Source organism: Hippocampus guttulatus, chromosome 5 (genome assembly GCF_054856545.1).
Source record: "Hippocampus guttulatus isolate MCC_2025c chromosome 5, RoL_Hgut_1.0, whole genome shotgun sequence".
Taxonomy (NCBI): Eukaryota; Metazoa; Chordata; class Actinopteri; order Syngnathiformes; family Syngnathidae; genus Hippocampus; species Hippocampus guttulatus.
This window is the reverse complement of record NC_141265.1, coordinates 20,713,999-20,735,532: the sequence shown is the minus strand read 5'-3', so window position 1 is coordinate 20,735,532 and position 21,534 is coordinate 20,713,999. Positions and strand designations below refer to the sequence as shown.

General features: G+C 49.6%; 3 protein-coding genes across 8 annotated transcripts; 2 read left to right on the top strand and 1 right to left on the bottom strand.

Annotated features, from left to right (window-relative positions):
- Positions 1-441: 441 nt before the first annotated feature.
- Positions 442-4,557, bottom strand: LOC147205465 (bile salt-activated lipase-like). Its single transcript, XM_086110688.1, has 12 exons — positions 4,395-4,557; positions 4,161-4,308; positions 3,706-3,825; positions 3,272-3,469; positions 2,462-2,592; positions 2,286-2,393; positions 2,073-2,196; positions 1,799-1,985; positions 1,241-1,444; positions 947-1,144; positions 692-799; positions 442-612 (listed from the first exon to the last, which is right to left on the bottom strand). The coding sequence occupies exons 1-12, from the start codon at positions 4,461-4,463 to the stop codon at positions 525-527; spliced, it is 1,683 nt and encodes a 560-aa protein (XP_085966814.1). The 5' UTR covers positions 4,464-4,557; the 3' UTR covers positions 442-524.
- Positions 4,558-4,561: 4 nt separating this feature from the next.
- Positions 4,562-13,344, top strand: LOC147205464 (hamartin-like). 3 transcript variants are annotated; one of them, XM_086110686.1, is made up of 23 exons: positions 4,562-4,937; positions 5,941-6,069; positions 6,484-6,593; positions 6,736-6,839; positions 6,968-7,120; positions 7,506-7,650; positions 7,863-8,017; positions 8,135-8,208; positions 8,290-8,426; positions 8,490-8,572; positions 8,702-8,810; positions 8,896-8,975; positions 9,063-9,129; positions 9,222-9,454; positions 9,519-9,691; positions 10,031-10,101; positions 10,628-10,794; positions 11,501-11,683; positions 11,757-11,867; positions 11,963-12,085; positions 12,165-12,352; positions 12,430-12,537; positions 12,799-13,344. In XM_086110686.1, exons 3-23 carry the CDS (start codon positions 6,485-6,487, stop codon positions 13,277-13,279), a joined length of 3,054 nt encoding a protein of 1,017 aa, XP_085966812.1. In that variant the 5' UTR covers positions 4,562-4,937; positions 5,941-6,069; position 6,484; the 3' UTR covers positions 13,280-13,344. The 3 variants fall into 3 exon arrangements, with proteins under 3 accessions (XP_085966812.1, XP_085966813.1, XP_085966811.1); XM_086110687.1 differs by having other exon boundaries at positions 9,219-9,454; positions 10,031-10,074; XM_086110685.1 differs by having other exon boundaries at positions 9,219-9,454.
- A 521-nt stretch (positions 13,345-13,865) lies between these two features.
- ak8 (adenylate kinase 8) lies at positions 13,866-19,919 on the top strand. Of its 4 annotated transcripts, none has more exons than XM_086110692.1 (14): positions 13,866-13,932; positions 14,632-14,774; positions 14,934-15,018; positions 15,192-15,241; positions 15,320-15,430; positions 15,508-15,576; positions 16,359-16,584; positions 16,646-16,846; positions 17,122-17,244; positions 17,311-17,400; positions 17,726-17,867; positions 17,955-18,029; positions 18,576-18,675; positions 18,756-19,919. In XM_086110692.1, the coding sequence occupies exons 2-14, from the start codon at positions 14,673-14,675 to the stop codon at positions 18,855-18,857; spliced, it is 1,476 nt and encodes a 491-aa protein (XP_085966818.1). In that variant the 5' UTR covers positions 13,866-13,932; positions 14,632-14,672; the 3' UTR covers positions 18,858-19,919. The 4 variants fall into 4 exon arrangements, with proteins under 4 accessions (XP_085966818.1, XP_085966817.1, XP_085966816.1 ...); XM_086110691.1 differs by lacking the exon at positions 13,866-13,932 and adding an exon at positions 14,148-14,392 and having other exon boundaries at positions 14,555-14,774; XM_086110690.1 differs by lacking the exon at positions 13,866-13,932 and having other exon boundaries at positions 14,545-14,774; positions 16,359-16,440; positions 16,513-16,584.
- The last annotated feature ends 1,615 nt before the right edge of the window (positions 19,920-21,534 follow it).

The following is a 21,534-nucleotide window of genomic DNA, read 5'->3' as shown; positions in this document are numbered from 1 at the left end:
TTTCTTTTCCCACACACGCGACACCTTGTTGCTCGGAGCGGATGTCTTTCCGTTTGGTCAGCTCAGCAAGTGGCGATTGTCAGTCACGTGATTGACTTCGGGCCATTGCGGAACATTCGAATCTGGCCTTCCTGTTTTGGAGGCTTGTGCTGAACTTTTCTGTAGTCGCTCGACGGGTGAAGAATTTTCTTGATTGTCGTCCAGGACAAAAGTACAATAAAGTAGCTCCTGTCGATTGTTTTTTTTTTTTTTGGGGGGGGGGGCATGTCCCTATAGTTCAGGAGGTCTTTGTATAGCGCCATTCATCTACAAGGCAAAACCAGACTGCATTGTAGCAGAGCGTCGTAACATACTGTAGTATCCGAGTAGAATTGAAGTTGACGTGTGGTGGATGTCCATGAAAAGCGTTAGAGCTTCTCTTCCTGTTCAGAAGAGCAGTGACTCATTCGAGGGGGTTTATTGAATTTCTTGACCAAATCAAAGGGCTATCCTGTCATCGAGCACACATGCTCGGGAACGCCTGATTACGGGCGAGTCGTCGCTCGCCGCGCCGACGGCAGGGTGCTGTACATCTCCGTCCAGTAGGTGACGTAATTCTGCCTCAGGTCGTAGCTGGAGGGACACAGGTAGCATGTTAGTAACCTCTGACGGGAGGTCCACGAGCGAGTCAACGGAGAGTGTGAACAGAGACCCGACGGACGACTTGGTCATCTTGTGGTTGATGGTCAGGAAGGGATGATGGGTTTTGCCGAAGGTGGGCCACGGGACCGGAACCTTACTGTCTCCGTGACCGGGATCGCTGGACACCGGGGAGACGCAAAGACGTGCGGGTATGAAGGCATTGGGACATGAAGACGCCCGCGCGGGAAGACGTCAGGACGGAGTCACGGATAGTTTTTTTTTGTAAAATTCTCTCAACATTTCTGGGGACTGCTCATAGCGTTACCCGGTCTTGGCGAAGTTGGTCCAGTATGCGATCATGTTTCGGGAGAGGTCGCGGTGACGCGGGAAGTAGACGAGCGGCGTCGCGAAAGGCTTGCCAAAGACGTACTGCAGGTCCTCGCTATGCTCCGCCTCCACCCAGCTGGGGAAGCCCGGGATGCGGGTCTTCATGTTGAACAAGTAGGAGAAGGTACGGCCTCCGCTGAGGGACAAAACGGGGGCGCCAGGTTAAACGGAGCCAACCGGCCTGCGCTCTGGCCAAAGGCAAGACAAAGTCACCGCCGCTTTGGATCTTGACCTGCTGTGGTTGGCGTGGAGCTGGAGCGCAATCTGGGTCGGCACCAGGAACAGGAAGTCGGTCTCGATGTCGGCCACGGTCTTCTTCACCACCGCCGGATCCGGGTTGGAGCCCCAGTGGGCGGAGTAGACGCTGAATGCGGAGCCCACGGCCGCCGTGCCTTTTTCTTTGGTCAGGCCCGTCAGGAGGTCCCTCACGTCCTCCCTGACGGGAACGGCCAAAGTTTCGCTTAAAGCTCGGATGGCCGGACTCACATCGGTGCGCCGTCTTGACTGACGTCAGTGCGACGGCGGGTGTCGCACGGCGCGACACCCGCTGTGTCGTCAGGTCTGACCTCAGATGCGACCTCTGGCAGGACATTGGGTGTGTCATCGGATGTGACCTCATTCGCGACATAATCTAACTTTGAAAGTGATTTCAGGGGTTACGTGCGACACCGAGTGTGACATTTGGCGTCGTTTAGGACGCGACATCACATGTGGCTTCGGACGTGAGATCTGGTCTGACATCAGCTGCGATGCGGTTGAGTTGGGAGGTGACTTCGGGTGCGATCCTCACACAGTGGTGTTTGCCTTCTTCTGGTTGATGGAGGGCACGTCCACGCCCGCAAAGATGTGCCCGTCCGTGGAGCTGATGCCGGCCATGTAGTCGACGTCGGCGGCGTTGTGAAAAAGTCGAGCGGGCTCATCGGGCACGAAGTCGCCGTCCACCACGGGGGCGAGTTCCAGGAGGTCCGAGACCACGCCTGCAATAGAGCGCGCAAGAGCGGGACTGTGACGCAGGGGAGGACGGGGACCCCGCCCCCTTTGCCGCAAGCCACACCCATTCCCACCGTTGCCCATTATTTGCAGGATGTCGATTTTTCCCGCCATGGTGAGGCCCGCCGGGTCCGACATCTTGAGACACGTCAACATCGTGTCCTCGTCGCTCCGGTAACAGCCAACCTTACGGGCGATCTGCAGCAAACGGGAAGTGTGACGGAATGATGTCAGTCAACGGGAAGTGCGTGAGAGGATGACAAAGAGGAAGTGATGGGTCGGGCGACCTTCTTGGTGAGTGCCATGGGTTCCCTCTGCAAGGCCCAAGGACTCAAGGCCACGCCACCCTGACTGATGGCCCGCCGGAACAATCCTTTACTGTACGGGGACAACATCTACACCGCCACCACCGCGGTCACTTAGCACGGTGCCTAAGGTTAGCATCTCTCGGCCGAATAAAAACCTGAAAGCTGACGCTGGCGGCCCCCGCAGACTGTCCAAATATGGTGATGTTGTATGGGTTTCCTCCGAAGGCGGCGATGTTCCTCCGCACCCACGAGATGGCGGCGTGCTGGTCCCACAGGCCGTAGTTCCCTGACGGTTCCATCAAGCGCAACCGCATAATCTTAGCGCGGCCATCGGCGAGCGGCTGAAAAGGAGCACGTCCTAGCTACCTCTTCATGCCTACGGATGGGTTTTTTTTTTGTTTGTTGGGTTTTTTTTTAACTCAGCTGCGAGTCATTATACACTTCTCTCCAACATGCGAGTTTTTCTATAGTATGCATTCATTCATTCATTCATTTTCTGACCCGCTTTATCCTCACAAGGGTCGCGGGGGGGGCAGCCAATCGCAGGGCACGCAGAGATGAACAAACATCCGCGCTCACACTCACACCTTGGGACAATTTTGAGTGTTCAATCGCTCTGCCATCCATGTTTTTGGAATGTGGGAGGAAACCGGAGTACCCGGAGAAAACCCACGCAGGCCCGGGGAGAACACGCAAACTCCACACAGGGAGGCCAGGGGGTGGGCATAGTATACAGTTGATGTTTTTATCAAGCCCTTCCTTGCTAAAATAAAGAAATAACGCGTGATTTTGTTGTGCTTTCGTGATGGTCGCCAGCAAGACTTGCAGGTCTACCCTGTTTTTTTTTTGTTTTTAACAGGGTGATCCGTGGCCTCCATTTGTAAAAAAACGGTGGCTGGAGTGAGCAAATTGCGCGCTGCATGTCCAGCATGTGAAATATTTGAGGCCGTTTGCGCTTTGCGCACCTGGCATGCGAGCGTCTCCGCTGCTGAGGAAGCCCAAGGTTCCCACGCGGTAGTTGGCCGACACCACGATGACGCTCCCCCGCTCGACCATTTCCTTGCCGTCGTACAGCGAGTCCCCCAGGATGGCCAAGTCGTTGGACGCCCCCAGGAGGAAGGCCCCGCCGAACAGGTACACCATGACGGGCAGGTTGGACGACACTGACGCGGACACCCAGGACCAATCACTCTCGACTCTCACGTGCGTGCGTGTGTGTGTGTGTGTGTGTGTATGTGTGTGTGTGTTGTTGGGAAGTCAGTGTGAGCTCCGGCGTGAGATCTGGCGCGATTTCAGAAATGACGTCCGGTGTCACACCAGGTGCGATGTGGTTTGACCTCTGGCGTGACATGTGTTGTTGCGCAACCTGGTGAGACATGGCGTGCCAGTTGGCGCGTACGTTTGAGTCCCTGAGGCACGAAGATGTTGAGGTAGAGACAATCCACGCTGCCCCGAGTTTGGGTCTGCAACAGCGTCACCTGCAGGCAGCGCTCGGCATACTTGGTGGCCTTCAGCACCCCTGCGCACACATGACCTGCGTGTTGACTTGAGTGACTTTGCGTCATTTGCAGCTGATGTAGGAATGTGCGTGTTACACAACTATTTGTTTTTTACACGCACACACACACTAAAAGTCTAAACACAACACATCCTATCCATTTTTGGAGTGTTTTGCTTGCGTTTTGTTTTGTTTTTTCCTCTGCTTTTTGGTCAGAAACTGTTGCTTTGGGTGAAACCAGTTTATGTTCTGCTGTTTATTAAAGAAGAGGGAGAAGCTAAAAACAACTTTTTTCTTTTTTTTTTGCTTCTCGTGAATGAAGCGTCTCTGCAGCTCGGGAAAGATCCGTTACCTACCGTCCCATCCTGGATGCGGTTTCGGTTTCTCCCATAGTCCAGGAGTGTCGGCGAAGGGGATCCCCTTGAACACGTCCACAGATGTGAACAGTCCCGTGCCTTTGTTGGTGCCCTGAACCCGACCGCTCTCCGTCTGCACCACACCCAGCTGCACGCACGCACGCAATCGCACCCGTCGTGACACAGCCAACACGAGCTCTGAAAGGACTTGCAGATTTCCAAGCGTTTCCTAACCTTCGCAGACGAGACCAAAGTGATGGAGATGCTCATCAGCGCCACCGCCAGCGTCGTGATCATCCTCATCCTCGTCTTCGTATTCGTCTTCTCACACGTCCACTCTTTGGCGGCCTTTTATAGCCGGCCCGCTTTTGCATCACAACAGCAAGCGATCTGCGCACACACGCGGCGCTTGTGTACTACAGGGGCATGCAGAAATTGGATCCGACCTGACGCCCCCCCCCCCCACCCCGAGTCCATACTATTTTTAAAGTATTGAGTCAGTCAATTGTCTTGTTTCATTCAATTGTTGTCTCTGTACATATACGGTATGTATTATATTTTATATGATATGACAATTACATTTTCAAGAAAATTACTGTATGTGTCCCGAGCACCAACTCATTTTAGCAGAAAAGTGGGAAGTGTCATATTAATGACCAGCTGAGTCCTGTTTTCTCGATGATTGCCACAGATGCCGTCGTGGTGTTGAGTGGAAGTTGCCATTTTTGCACCATAAATGTGGAGAAACAGCATCATGAATAAGACGACGTTGATTTTGTAAGTTTATATTATGTTATTGATTATTATCATTTCATGTTTGAGCATCATATTATTTCATGTTAAGAATAGCTAAATTGCATTCTGTTGTTTAATAATTGCTTAGACATGTTTTTATGTTGATAGGGTTCTGATTGGCTGTTGAAGTAAGAGAAGCAGGAAGTGATTTTAGTTACGAGAGTTGTGTTCTCCAACGTGCTGCCGTGTAGACGTCTATTTTTCCTTTTTGATAAAACTGCATTTGAAGGATTCCATCTCCCCTTTTGTTGAGCTAGCCACTAAAAAAAACGAACCCCTCAAATTACAATTTTTAAAATTGATTGATTGGGAATCTTTGTGTCGACGTACTTCATACACAAGGACGTGAGAACGAGCGCAGATGTTCGTTGACTTAATCATGTGCTAACAAGTTGTGGTCAATCATTACATATACACACACACAAACACGTAGTTCCATTGGATGTATGTCAACATTGTTATCTCTGCATCGTGTTCGTTGATGCAGTGAGTGAAAACAAAACACTTTTTTTTGTTGCTACGGGACAAGATAACAAGGTTCTTGCAATGTTCTCACTCCTCCCAAGTTGAACGCTTTCATAAGTCAAATTGAAGGATTTCCACTTGCCGACGTGTTCGCTCATGTTTATGTTTATACTTGAATCAACCTTCGGTTTACACAGCGGATGTGACACCGACCTTATATTGACGCGGCAGACGTCACAACAAAATCTGTCTCACTCATCAAAAGCAGAAAGAGTTCAGAGAACAAAGAAAAAGTTGGAGAGAGGTGATCATCTTGTTTGCTTGCACAATCAGTAGTTTTGAATAGAGGACGTGGATAATGATGAGTACAAGAAAACGCTGCATCGTAGAGCACCTTCATTTCCAAACCATTGTTGTCAAATTCAGAAAAGTTTCATTGTCACTGATTTATCATCTTGTTCCATCTGTTTTGTTTGTTTGGGGGTTTTTTTAAACTCAAAGTACCTGTTAAATTTTCCAGAATTTTTCCCTGTGCACTGAACGCCTCTCCAGGCATTGATTGACAGGGGCAGGTGTTGGGTTTCTCGCTGGGGGCGGGACTTTTGTTGCTCAACATGGCGGCGTCCTGCACTGCTCAACGCGTCTGAAGGTAAAAAAAAAACTTTGAAAACTTTAAAGCTTATGTCATGGACTTTGTATTGACGTCAGCCCGAGTCGATCCTTGAGCATGTGGGCTTTTCAGGAGCCACTTTGGCAACGAACCGCTGTGGTAGCGTGACAGCTGTTAGCATGTTAGCTCGGCCCAAGGCTAACCGAGCGGCGGCTGCGCTTGCACACGTGACTGAGCAAAGGTGGCTCACTCGTGACGTCACAAAGTAACTTACTTGACACCAATTTTTAAAAAGTGGATCGGTTGCCATGCTGACGTTAACGCCTAAACCTCAATCTGTATTGTTTCTTATGGCTATTGCATCATTCAAAGTGTTATTTTTGGCATTTGTTTGGTTTAATCTTTGATAATTTTAGGAGGCATAATCTCTCAAATTTGATCAACTGTGCACAGGATGTCCAAGGAGCAGATGAGCATCGGTGAGCTCCTGCTCTCATTGGACAGTTCGGACCTGCAGGAGGCGAAGCAAGGCCGAGCAGCAATCAGCCAACAGCTGAGTTCAGGTGCAGTGCTTCATCTGAGAGCCCTTATCAGTGCCCCGCCCACCTGTGCGTGCGTGCGTGCATGCATGTGCGCGCCCGTGTTTGCGGGTGTGTGTTTGTGTGGCTGTTGGCCTTGAGTGTTGACTGCAATGTTTCCTGGCAGACAGAGGAGGCGCTGTGCTCTGCAGTCTGGTGGATTTCTACTTAAACTCTTCTTGTGCCTTAGCTCTGACACTGCTCTCCTCCATCAGAGAACCCCTACATAAGGTCTCTCACACACACAAAACACACTTTTTTTCTGCATGTAAGTGAAATCCCCTTTTTAATATGGCATCCCGTGAGAAAGACTAGCTTGCGTGTTAGTCTGTGTTTAAATGTGTGCATGCTTCTCTCAGGCCCTGCTGGACAAACTGAACGAAGCAGTGTCCAGGCCAGCGAACCGATTGGCTGCCGTTACTCTGCTGGGTCACATGATCAGCCAGCAACCGCCGTGGATTCATCACGTCAGCCGATCACCTCTGCTCACCTCGCTGCTGCGCTGCCTCAAGGTGAAAAACACACGCAGGCCTGTTACGATAATTACCTGGTGCTGCATTTCAGTGAATATTTAAAAAAAAAAAAGGAGAAAAAGCCAAATGCTTAACATACAAATCAGTTTATCAAGAAGGACAAAAATCTAGACAGTAACTCTCACATGGCTTTGGATGAGTCCAGAAATCAAAGTAAACACGCTGAAGCGGCATTTGGCTGTAAGGCCGCACACAAAAGGAATAAGCTGCCAGAAGTGATGTTTATTGTTTTAGGAAGATACCTTTTATTTCTGTACTCTGTTTGTAAATGTGTTGTACTTTTAATTATGTGAAGCACCTTGAGTTACCTTGTGTATGAAATATGCAACGGAAATAAACCTACCTTGCCTTGCCTTGCCTTTAGAGCGACGGTGATGTGATGGTGCTGGTGCCCGGGGTGCTGGTATTAGTGACGCTATTACCCATGATCCCTCAGGCCGCAAAGCAACACATCTATGACTTCTTTGACGTCTTTGGACGCCTGGCATCATGGAGCCTCAAAAACCCTGGTGATGCTCACACATGTGTACACACATACACACACACACACTGGTAGAGATGGTAAAAATGTTAGTTGAAGGCGCTACATGCTAATGGCTGGTTGAGCATACGCAACAATCCGACTTGTCACGAGGCAGAGCTGACTTATTTTAGATAAGACTCCTCTTTGCTTTGGATTCCCGATCGAATTGTGGTTGTAAAAGTGCCATGCGCTGTGCAGGCCACGCCCCCGCCTCCCACGTTGTCCACCTTCATGCCGGCGTGTACGCCTTGTTCCATCGCCTTTACGGAATGTTTCCTTGTAACTTCCTGTCCTACCTGCGCCTGCACTACAGCATGAAGGAAAACCTGGACACCTTCCACCACGTGGTCAAGGTATGAATGTGTGTGTGTGTGTGTGTGTGTGTGCATGTTTGATGCAAGTTGATCATGTATTTGAAGTCAGTTCAGTGCATGATTTCAATGTATGTGTCCAATGTTGTTGTTTGTCAGCCGATGTTGGATCAGGTGCGTGTTCATCCCGAGCTGGTGATCGGGACTCAGGACTCGGAAGTGGATCCTTCCAGGTCAGTCAGTCCCCCAAAGTCATCCTGTGGTGTGAGACTTTTATTTTGAAATGTAGACTGGTCCCGCGTTTTTGGCGTCAGGTGGCGTCGCTTGGAGGTCCACGACATCATCATGGAGTGCTCCCGAGTCTCTCTGGACCCTCTGGAGTCCTCTTGTGATGACCACAAGCTAGCCCCGCCCCCATTCACCCACCTTGACCAAACCTGTCTCCCTGGCGGTGAGTCATTTGGCCATTTCCTGTCACCAACTTCCTGTCTCTAACTTCCCGTTGGTTGCTCAGCATGGAGCAGCAGGGACTCCACGTGGACGCACACTTCATGCCTCTCAGGAAGCATGCTCGACATTGACCACCTGGATGTGCAAGTATGGCCGTGTGTGTGTGTGTGTGTGTGTGTGTGTGTGTGTGAGTAATGTGGCAATTCATCTGACAATGTCCATTGGATGTCTATGGTGACATGCTTGGAGCTTGATGATGTGAGATGTTTTGTCCAGCTCGATGTCAAATGGAGCCCCTCCTCTCAATGTGGTTTGTCAACCCCGCCTCCAGAAATGGCGGCTGTAAGCCCCGCCCATTCCCTGAGTAGAAACGACTCGCTTTCAGGTAACACGCCTGCACAGGTGACATACGTGCATCTGTGCTTGCCGACATGCTTCAAGTGTGTTTGCATGCGTGTCTGTGTGTTCAGGTGTAAAAGGTATCCCTCCAGCCGTGGCCCCGCCCATAGGAGACGGTCCAGATGGCGTCCGACATGCGGCGGGCTCACAGGTGACTTGAGTGCTCTTTGCTCTTCTACTCTGTTATTGTCCTTCCTTTTGAAGGAGCATCAGGAAGAGCCTCTGTCGCTGTCCACAGGTCAGGCTACAGCCAATCAGGAAGGAGGTGATGGAGCCGGCGCGTGATGATGTCATCACTGTCGAAGGTGAGCTCGTTCCCAAACGCCAGGTTCCACCCTGAAGCCGCACCCGTCCGTGCCCTTTAATTTGATGCTCATCAAGCTTTTGTCTCCAGCAGACAAGGCCTGCCCCCCGCAACCTTGCTCCTCATCCTGCTCTTCCCCCCTGCCATCCCTCCTCCTCACCTCCACGCCCGCCCGCCACCAAATCCCGCCCATGTCTGACACAGCCCCACCTCCTCCCTGCTCTGGTTCGCCGCGCATTGCCACCGGCCCCGCCCCCTCCTACGACTTCCTGTTTGAGCTTGCGCTTCCCCACGCCGCCATGTTGCTCATGAAGAGCAAGACACAGGTAGCCGGCCTTGACCACCGTTGACGGCCGCCTCGGTGACGTCAGTGCCGCTTTCCCCCTGCAGGAGGCGCAACGCAAGATGGAGGCGCAGCACCCAACGGCGACGCTCGAGAAACGTGACGATGACAAGGAGGTAGATGAGGAGAAAGAGATGATCGCCGCGTCTCCTCTGCAGTTGCTGGACCGCCTCATCGCCCACGGACACGACGCGCACGTTAGCGTTAGCCTTAGCAGGAGGTGAGTGTGCTAGCTTGTTGGCAGCGCCTGTTGGTTGGTGTGCGAGCATCTGGCTGTGAGCCGTGACCAACAGCAGCTCCTTCATCAGTGTGCCTGTTCCCCTGTGGTCAGTGTGTGTGTCTGTTCTTCATTCTCAAATTATTTAAAAAGTAGTTCTGTCAACTTGTACGAATTATTCACATCCCATACAACAAATTAAAATGTCACTTTTGAGCCCAGCACATCATACACTCACCATCACCTTTACAAGATGAGGACATGAGCAAGATGGGGCTTCATGTGACGCTTAACTTGAAGACTCAATTCCACCCCCCCCCCCCCCCCCCCCCGGTCTTGCAGGTCTTCAGCATCCACCAAGTCGTTGGATCGCAACCCTTCTGGAGGTAAACAACAGAGCATGAGGAGCAAAGGTACTCAAACTAACTCACTAACTTGACACACAAACCTGTTGAGTTGTCCCACAAAGCGCGTGCAGTTAAACGGCAAATGTGTTTGCCTGTTCATGAAATGCCGCTCAAAGGCATCGCGAACGGAGACAAAACCTTCTTGGCCTCCTCGTTTTCATTTGGCCCTCGCGGAAGCCTCGCCGTCGGCTGCGGCACGCTCCCCAAATAGTCCAAACTCACCAGGGCCTCTTTCAAAGTCGGGGTCGAGTGGCGCTCTCAGAACGGCTCCTGGCCATTTACGGTAGATTCAGGTAGGACTATTTTGCAAAACAAGAACGAATTTTGAGCTCAACACATTTTTACTTTCAACAATATTTGCAGGTGTTATTATTGATCATTAACGATGTCCATATTCGGACATATGTCATTTTTTTCCGTTTCGTTATTTCGTTCGTGTCGGTTCACTACAATAAACTTGGTGGCCGCGCGCGCGCGCCCGCTACGTTAGCAGGACTGACCCTGCGTTCGTGCGACTGCGCGTGCGTGTCAGGCTCCGTGCAGGCGGAGGAGGCGGAAGCGCTGCGGCGAGGCCTGCAGCTGACGCAGGCTCAGCTGCAGTACGAGCGCTTCAAACGTCAGCAGCACGCCATCAGGAACCGGCGCCTCCTGCGCCGCGTCGTCAGCGCCGCCGCGTTGGAGGAGCAGAGCGTCGCCATGGTAACGTACAAGCTCGCGAAAGGGAGCGGAGAAATTCTACGGGTTTCCGTTTGGAGCCATCGAGGCGTAAGCACAGAGTCGTAGTAGTTGGGGAGTTTTTTCACGATGGTTAATGTTTACTTCCTTTTGACTTTTTGTTTTTTCAAATTAACTCTTAGTTTGTGTTAATTGTGGATTTGTTTTCATTTCTTTCGCAAATGCCTCCTCTCAGTTGAGTTTTGGAACTTCAATCCAACGGTCGCCTCCAAATGCCAGCGCGGCTCGGCTTGCGAATGTCACATGACCAAGCTCAGAAAACAAGTGAGCCGTGATTGGTTGATCTCGGAGCCCCGTAACGTTGTTTGCAGTTGACAGCAAAAAGACGAAACAATTTTGCATCTTCGATTTATTTTCCCCAAACGCAATTTTCATTAGATTGCCGTGTTTCGATTAGTCGCAGCCCACACAAAAAAGAATGTAATCATGATTTGTTTTCACACTTCCCATTTAATGGCCACATGAGAAGATAGTGAAAGATTCAATTGGCACCGAGAAATGTTCTGTCAGCTCTGCACTTCATTTACTCCCCATTTTTCGGACGGCCGCAGGAGGGCTTCGCGAGTACCCGATATGTTGAAGTAAGGCCGGTATGGGTCCGGCATTGATCACTGGCATCGGGGCTCGCCCATCCCTACTTGATGGCAGTACCTGTGCTTTGCCTCTGCAGCGCACTCAGCTGGCGGTGCAGGACGAGGAGACGAGGGCGCTGACGAGCAACCTGGAGGCCGAGCGGCAGCGCTCGGCTCAACTGCAACGGGACGCGCATTTGCACGCGCAGCAGCTCCAGGCGCACGTGCAACAACTGCTGCAGCAGCAACAGGAACACAATGTGCAACACCTCGCGCTGCAGGTAACACACACACACACGCTCTTTCCTGTCGCTGGCCGTATGGAGCCGACTGACCTCTGATTGGCCGTTCCAGAGCAAGCTTCAGGAGTGTCAAAGCAGAATGAAGAATTTGGAGGTGGAGCTTCAGAAGTCCAATCATAAGGCTTCCAATGCCGAGCGCCAGTTGAGCCAGCTGTCACTCAAGGTGAGTGGAGGAGGGGGCTGGGGGGGTTGCCAGGAGAGCTGTCCGTCAAATGCGAGCCATGATGACATGACGCCGGTGACGACGTCTCGTTTCAGTTGAGCAGCAGCGACAAGTTACGTCAACAGATCTTCCTGCTCAACCAACACTTAATTGTGCTCACAGAAACCAACAAAGCTCTCACGCACCAACTGGACGCGCAGCCGCCGTGCAGCAGCACCGTCAGTACACGTATACACGCGCTCATGCAAAATTGAACATTTTGTGGTCACCATAGCGAGGTGTGGACACACTCTCCAGGAGGCGTCTATGATCGGCGGCGTCGCCCGCCGAGAGTTCCGGCGCGCCAAGCAGGCGGAGCAAGAGCACAGGCAGAAGCTGGATGCGGCCAATCACAGAGCGGCCGAGCTGGACAAGCAACTGGCCCAAAAGGAGGCGCTCATAGAACAACACAAGCAGCTTCTGGATGACCAAAGGAGGCGCAGCAGGTGTGTGTGTGTGTGCGTGTGTGTGTGTGTGTGTGTGTGCGCGCACACTTTCTCTCCAAACACTGCCTGTCTGGCAGGGGTGAGCTGTCGGCGTGCGAGGCCCAATGCACAGCATTGCGGAAGACGGTCCAAACTCTGCAGAGTGAGATGCTTCAACTCTTCAGCGCCGTGGATTCGCTCAGCAGGTCCCACAAGCACACACACGCGCGCGCGCGAACACACACCTGCGCACCTTCACGTGATGTCATCACACAACAATGTGTATGTCATCTTTGAGTGACATTCGCGTGGCATAACATGATGACATCACGGTGACCTCTTCATGACGCCACCTGATCAGAGATGTCGCGTGACACGGAGGATGCCGAAAGAGGACGTCATGTGACAATGAGTGACATCACAGCGGGTGGCGACATCACGTGATGTCATGATCTTTTCTCCCGCAGGCCCGCCATTGACGAGCCCGATCTACAGCCCTCCGCTTCGTCTGGCGTGGCCGTCGGAAACGGCGATGGCGTGTCCCGCCTGTCCACCTCCCCCTTTCTCCTCCCCACCTCGGCCTCATCGTCATCGCCCCTCCCACTGTCCCCCATTGAGTCCCCGCTGGCGATTGGCTCCTTCTTGGAGCAGAGGGCATGGGAGCTCTTCAGACCACCCAATCACAGTCCAGAGGAGGCGGAGCAGCTGGAGAATGAAGATGACACATATGGTGATGATGATGATGATGAAGAAGAGCTGAAGGTAGATGAACAGATCCAGACAGGAAGTCCAGGTGAGGACGCCGCCCTCCCGGGAGGAAGTCCCCAGATGGGGGTCTGCCTGTCGGCTCCGCCTCTCGGCGACGCCCCCGACATTTCGCTGGCCGTAAGCCAAAGACGCCGTGAGTTGAGCATCATGGACTACGACAACGTGGCACCGCAGATGTGACGACGGCCGTTTTGATTCTTGACAATGTGAAATCGAAATAATAAAGGGATTATATTTCATGCCAACTTTTGGAGTTTTATTTCAGTTCACATGATTTCACACGCTCATTTCTTTCATTGCAGTACACATCCTTAATGATTTGACACACTCCCATTTTTGTTTCATTACTCATTTCTTTCCACCTGTTTGATTATATGCGGATTTGTGCATGTCCTGCATATGCGTATCCGTTTGTGCACGTGTGTGCCTGCCTGCATGTCTGTCGTATTTTTTTTTCCGTCTTGTGGTTTAATAACTTCATTCCCCCCTCATCTCTTGAGTACGCTGGCCAACTTTGCCGCTGTATTTTAACGCTGTTCGTGGTGTTGCTACTTGGGGTCAAAAGGTTGAGACCCACTCTTAATTACCATACATGTGGCTCATTTAGGTATGTTACACATTCTATTGTATTCATACTTGATCATTTCGCATATAGTTTACATAACACTTCGTAATTGTATTTTTCTTTTACTCTGTTTTTGATCAGCCTGCTTGCGTTTGTGGCTTTGTCCACCACGTAGCGATCACTTCCCAGGTGACGTCATGACGCGGCGTTGCCGGGACAACGACGTCGGCGTCTCACACGGCGGAAAAGAGCAAGACTTTTCTTTCTGGTAAAAAACTGAAAAAGTTCACATTTCACCAGCGCGTTCAACTTTTTGACTAACGGCGCTAAATTAACCCACCTTGAAAGCTTCGCCGCCTTTTTTGTGTGAATTACGACGAGTATGTGTGTCATTTTGTGTCACGTTTCGACTATAAATTACTCTCTTGTCTGCCATTCTACGCGGGTAGAGTCTCCGGAACGAACGAAAGAAAAACCGGTGGGATCATGATCGTAACGGAGAAGACTCACGCTAGCAGCTAGCGCGGCCAACGGGGTAGCATTTTGTGACAAGGGATCACGGACTTTGATTTACGAACGTTATTATTAGGTGTTATATTCATAACACCAAACCTTTATTGGCACTGTCACGGGAAGAATAAAAAGCAGCGCAACATCCGGGCGATTCCGTATTTTGCATCCACCCCAAAAATCTCGCCTGAAAGAAGAGAGGCAACTTATTTTTTTGGGTAATTTTCCACAGTGAAAATTTATCCAACCGACTTACACCATTCCGACTAAAATGTTCATCTTATTCTGGTTCTCTTGGAAATGATTCATGTCCGCATTTTCATCCATCCATCTATTCGTATTTCACATTTTCATGGTAAAATGACTCAATGGATGATTAGCTGGTTAGCGCGCCCGCCTCACAGTTCACAGGTCTGCCTGTCTACCCCTCCATCCGTCCACCCATCCATCCATCCAGTCAGCCAGCCAGTCATTCATCCCATCCTTGTCCTCTACCTGATGAAGGTGAAGTTGATGATGGAGGACAGCGTTCTGCCCCTGCGGGTCCCCCCTCAGATGTCCATCTATGCCGACCAGCACAACGTTATCCACCTGGTCCAGGTGAGCTGCTCCAAATGTCACTCAGAAGTCACTCGGATAGATTTTGACAGCAACAACGTGTCATCTTATGACCGTTACTCCAACTGGCTTCCAGATCCACGCAGAACGGCGAATTTTTGGAAGGCTTGAACAACGTTTGCGTCCGTGCATATGTTTCAGAGTATGGTGTCCAGCCTGGCTGTGGACCAGCCCCAAGACCCCATCGCTTATCTTCTACTTCTGCTCCAGGACAGCAGCGTGCACGGTCAGGCCCCTCACCGCACACACGCGCGCACACACTCACACGCGCGTACGAAGGCAGCTTTCCCAAAGTGTTTGTAAAGCTTTGAACAGCAGTCGGTGGCGTTGCTACGCAACACTTTCATGCTGGTTTTGTTCCCTTTGCCCGCGTGTACCCACGCACGCCGCTGGCCTCAGTTCCCAGGGTGGTCCTGATGGGTCCCCCCGCCGTGGGCAAAACCACTCTGGTGAGTTGAGCTCACGTGACGCGGCGGCTCGCCCGGCCCAGCGGGGTCACGTGAGCTCCGGTCCACGTGTCATGTCAGGCCGGGAGGCTGTGCGCCGACCTGGGAGCTGTTCACGTCACCATGGAAACGCTACTCGAGGACCCATCGCCGCTGGGCGAAGAGGCGCGCCGCCACGCGCTCAAACAGCAGGTACGCGCCAGCCCCCCCCCCCCCCGCGCATGCGCGATGCTGTGACGTCACCACACGCTTTTGTCTTGCGTCCGCAGGAGGTGCCGGACGATCTTCTGGTGGACTTGATTCAAGGGCGACTCAAACAGTCCGACTGCTTCAACACGGTACGCACGCACGCACGCACCAGGGTTCGAAGAGTTCGGCATGTTTCATTTAGTTTCCTTTTGATTAGTTTTAGTATTACTTTCATGTGTTTAATGTATGGAGCATTTTTTTGAATGCAAGATTTTTTTTTAAGGTGGGTATTGTGAAATAAAGTCAAGTCAAGTCATCGAAAGCTCTCAAGCAAGTCACCTTCCTTCTTTGGACTCAAAGCAAATAGATTTCAAAATGATATTAATGGACAAACATGACAATGAATGACATTTTTGATGTCATTTGGTTTTATAAACGCAAGATGCAGTCTAAGTTTAATTTTGTAAAGTATTTTCATTAGTGTTTTCTTTTTTTTCGTTAACAAAAACGTTTGGTTGGTTTTGTTTGGTTTTCATCTTTTTCAGTTAACATCATAATGAGCTTTGGAGGTTGATTTGAAACCTTTCTATTTCAGTATTATTGTATATCCGTACGATAGAAGGAAGGTCAAACGGTCGTGTTGGAGTTTACTTTATTACACAATACTTAGCGAGCTTTTTACTTAAATTGTAAGTACTCCATATATTGGGGGGCGGGGAACTCAAATTAATATTCAAACGATTTAACACAAAACTAAAACAAAGCATTTTTTAACAAAATAAAAAAGACAAAAAAAATAACTGCTCTCAAAACAAGTGTCAAGTGAATTTAAAAAACGAAAAGCCAAAACGAAACCAAACCTAACAAAAATGAAAAATCCGAATGGATTGCAGGTCTGGTGATGTTTGGTGCTTGTTGGTGCCTGTTGCAGGGCTGGGTGCTGGACGGCCTTCCTCAAACTCGCTTGCAGGCTCGGAGTCTTCAGCAGGGCGGCGTCATTCCCAAACACGTTGGTAAGCGTTTGCGCGCTCGGTGGCGCGTTGGCGTGTCAGGAAGCGACGTAACGCGGCGCGGTGGCCCGTCAGTTCTGCTGGACGCCGGCGAAGACGTTCTCCTGCAGCGGCATCGCGGCAGGCTGCTGGACCCGCTCACCGGAGGTACGCCGCTCACCCGTCGGCGTCGGGGGGCGGCCGGCGTGACGCGGCTTCTTGTGCTCAGACGTGTACCACGAGGCGTTCGTGCGGCCGTGCGATGAGGCGGTGGCGCAGCGCGCCGAGAAGAGGCCCGCCGCGCGCGAAGGCGGTCTGACGGCCGACCTGCAGCGCTACCGCTGCAAAGTGACCGGGTTGAGCTCCGCCTACCGGCACGTCCTCAAGACGGTGGACGCCGACCAGCCGCCCGACGACGTCTACCAGCAAGGTCGGGTTTGCAATGTGGTGTCATCGCCTCTCGGGGACAATCTGGAGGTTTCGCTTATCGTTCACCAAAAAGGAACGAAATAACAACTAGAATTGAAAGAAAAATTTGAATGGGAAAATTCCGATTCGGCATTCGTTTCCAACGGCCAATCCGCAACCTAGTTCGACTCGCTGCCGATTTGTGCGCAGCCCAAATGACACCCACTGAAAAATGTTTTTCACATTTACATGTGTGCACATGCGCTCACGTGGGTGTTTTCTGTGCGTGCGGTCTAGCGGTGGCCTTTTTGCGGACTCGGCGTTGTTCCCGAACTCCCAGAGTCCTCCTGCTAGGTCCGCCGGGCTCGGGGAAGAGACTTCAAGCCAAGATGCTGGCTGACAAATACAAGATGGTGGACGGTACACGCGTACGCGCTCGTTCACGAACACGCACGCTCGCATCGTGACGTCTTGTCGGCGTGTTAGTGTGTTGCAGTGACCTTCTCAGTTGGGCCGAAGCTGACCCGTCTTCAGTGGGAGAAGAAGTCCGAACGTATGTGCAGCACAATCGAACAGGTGGGCGGAGCTCGCTCACGTTTTGTGGTCTAGGTGTCATGATCGGGACATTTTTTGGGTTCTAGATCACAAATTAGGTGTCATGTGAAGTTTTGAGGGAGAGCTGGACAAAGTTTTTTTTCCCCCATTAATCTCAAAAGTCTACTAACTAGCTCAATGCTACCATATCATGCAAAGCATCAGAGACTGGCTAATGAAAATTAGCATATATATATAATGGTAAACCTTCAAACGACGACTACTTTAACGCACGTGGAGCAACGACATATTCAAACAGTACTTACAGGTGTGTGTGCGCGCACGCGTCCGCATGTGCATTGTACAGTTCCAAAGAATGTGACCTTGAAAGTCTTTCAAGAGCGTTTGGACCGTCCGGACTGTAGCCAGCGAGGTTGGATCCTTCACCACCTGCCGTGCGACCTCCAACATGCCAAAAACCTTACGGATTCACTCAACGCACCTAACAGGTGACAAGTGCACGCACGCACGCGCACACACACACACACACACACACACACATGCACAGTCTGTTACTCCTGTATATGTGTCGGCAGGGTTTTCTTTCTGGAGTTGACTGATGACGTTTGCTTGCAAAGAACCATGATGAAGCACAGCCTAGCTGATCCCAGGTCAGTGACAACGCCAGCAACTTCTTTAGCTCAAAAGATTTCCGCGGAGTGTCGTGTTGCGGTCCCAGTGCAATCGGACGGCCAAAGCCGATGCAAGCGCTCCATAGGAACACCTCAATCGGGATTGGAAGTTCAGTCGGGATGCAGGCGGGGACGTTTGACTTTTCGTGGCGCATCCGCTTCGATGGGAAGCGCCAGGCTATGTCCTGTCTGCATTCGAAAAAATTCAGATACAGCGATGAATCGATTCAGGCCAACTGTAATGTTGAGTGAGTCACAAGTTGAAAACCTGGAAAAACCCTTCTAAATAAATTCCGTTATAGTGATTGTGTTGTATAAAATTACTCATTTCTGTTCAGAATCCCAAATCCCTAATCAGGAAGTAATGCGGGCTGAAACTCTTCCCTCATCACTCGATGAAACTTTTTTAGTGGACATTTTAATGGTAAACTATAAAAAAAATCCTGAAGTTAACATGAGTAGAGGAATAAATGAACGCAGCCAGTCAGGTTGGTCATGTGATGAGTGATGTCACTTTCTGTTCAGCGTTCACACTGCGCCCTGCGATGCCCGCGAATGTGATGACAACACACGCACTGTCACAAATGCGCTCGGAGTTTACAGGACGCACACCGCAGGCTTGCAGGTATACACACACACAAACGAATCAAGACGTATCCAATTGTGACATTAAGATAGTACCTGTGCGTGTGTGTGTTTGTGTAGTGTGCGTTTCCAGATGGTGTGCACGTGGATGCAGATCAGGATCCTCAGTGTGTTTTTGAGGCTCTAGACAAACAACTTACCATACAAACATACACACACTGACCAACAGTGACACATGCGCACAAAAGTAGTAACACACACACTGGCACGCACACACACACTTTGGAAAATTTGCAATCATTGTTTATCATCACAAGTTAGAAATTAAATCACATTCAAAGTTTAGTTTGATGGCCAAACGTTCTGTCCTGATGCTTCAGAAATGGCAGACTAACATCCCAGTCAGCAAAGGCATCTGGCCCGGATTCGGCATGAAGCTGGCACAGCTGGCCTTGAGTCGGCACTGGCATAATGCATGTGGGCCGAACACGGCCCAGGAGTGGCAAAGGAGGCACTGGCTTGACTCTGGCAAACCAGATGAGGGCCAGTTGTGGAGTGAAGTATTTGGGCCAGAAATCAATTGACAACTCCGGCCCGTACATGGCCAGCCAGTATTGAGCCACCCTTAAATGCAGTTTCAGATTTATTTTTTTCAACACACAGCCTTGTTTTACAATTGCACACCGATGCGGAATTCCATTCATCACACACACACACACACACACACACACACATACACATACACGTACACGTACACATACACGCACGCGCACGCGCGCGCGCGAGGTTCAATCAGGCCCGCAGGATAATTTAAAAATGAAAAAAATGCATAAAAGACACAGAATTAATATTTTTAATTAGGTGCAATTCATTGAGTATCCGCTAGGGGGCACCGTTTTTGACCAGAGAAGAAGACAACAGCAGCCTCAGTCCGTCACTGAGACAGACCATGACAGCAGACGCTATCAATAGCACTCTCACATTTACACATTTAATAGCACTCTCCTTAGTTTGTAAGGTGGAGGCAGGGATTATATTTAGATTTTATATGCACGTGTAAATGGTTTAAAACTTCCTTTCTTTATAAATCTTGTTTAATCATAAAGTGCATGACTATATTTTTCAATCCCAATTACTTGTTAAAGTTTGTACAATCAATGGGATCAGTTGCAATGCATATATGTGAATGACAAAAGTAAATTGCACATTTGTTGAAGGAAATGTAAGTTGCTTCATGAAATGTTTTGTAAAAGATACATTCATTAAATTTCAACATTTTCCAAATGTTCTTGTGCTTCTTTATACCAAAACAAAGGAAAGACATATTGTTTTGGTTGTTTATAGCAAAGTATGGTATCATTTTAATGGTCCGGCCCACTTGACATCTACCGAGGCCGTATGTGGCCCACCATGTGAAATGAGTATGACACCAGTGATGTATATAGTAAGGCGTTTTTAGCCGAAAAAAAAACTACCATGTATAGTAAGGCGTTTTTAGCCGAAAGCCGAAAAAAACGACCATGTATAGTAAAGTATTTTTGGACGATTTTTTTTGCCGAAAAAAACGACCATGTATAGTAAGGCGTTTTTAGCCGAAAGCCGAAAAAAACGACCATGTATAGTAAAGTATTTTTGGACGAATTTTTTTGCCGAAAAAAACGACCATGTATAGTAAGGCGTTTTTAGCCGGAAAAAAACCCGACCATGTATCGTCAGTTTAGCCAAAAGAAACGACCATGATTAATAAAAAAACACAACTCCATTGCTCTATGTGGTGCTTTGGTTCAGTGGTAGAGTGATGGAGTGCCACACCAGAGGTTAAGTGTTCAATCCCTGGTTGTTGCAACAATGTCTATTCTTTAACCACCATATACAACTTATTTGCATAAAAACACAAAACAACCCAAAGGTTCATTGTGGTGGGTTAGCTCAGTAGCAGAAAGCTGAAGTCCCAAATCCAGCGGTTGGGTGTTCGATTCCCATTGTTTGCAACAAGGTCTCTTCTTTCTTTAACCACCATTTGCAGCTTTATTGAAGACAACACAAAACAAACAAGAAGTTATGTGGTGGTGTGGCTCAGGGGTAGTAAGGCGTTTTTAGCCGAAAAAAACGACCATGTATAGTAAGGCATCGTATTGTTTTGTGTTTTTTGTTATTGTAAAGTGTCCTTGGGTGTCTTGAAAGGCGCTTATAAATAAAATGTATTATTATTATTATTATTATTATTTTTATTTTTGGCCGAAAAAAACAACCATGTACAGTAAGGCATTTTTGACTGAAAAAAACGACCATGTATAGTAAGGCGTTTTTGACCGAAAAAAACGACCATGTATAGTAAGGCGTTTTTGGACAACATTTTTAGCCCAAAAAAACGACCATGTATAGGAAGGCCTTTTTGGACGAAAAAAAACCGACCATGTATACTATACATACTATACTATACATCTGGCTCCTGATCGGGATGTGACAGGAAGGAGAGCATGAGAAGAAAAGAGGACATGGAGAGCGCAACAATTTGATTCACAGAAAAATACCGTTCAAGAGTAAGCTGTATCCCAATTTGGACTTTGTGTTCACTGTTAAATAAAGAAAAGTGCATTTTTCCAGTGTATGTGGAGTTATATGTGAGGTTCACAAATTATGACAATAAACATATTTTTATAACAGTCGTTTTTGAGACTTTTTTTTAAATGTGGGTCAAATACGGCTCATGAAAGATGTGGCTTAGTTGAGGTTGAATTCAGGCTGATATCAGGAACCTGTTCTGGCCCAGCGTCGGGGCCAGATATGGTTTTACAATGCGGCTCAGATCTGGGCCGAATGCGGCCCGCATCATGGATGCCAGACGTGGGCCACTGCAGGACCGTCATTCATTGAGGTATGTGGGTCGAGTGTATGT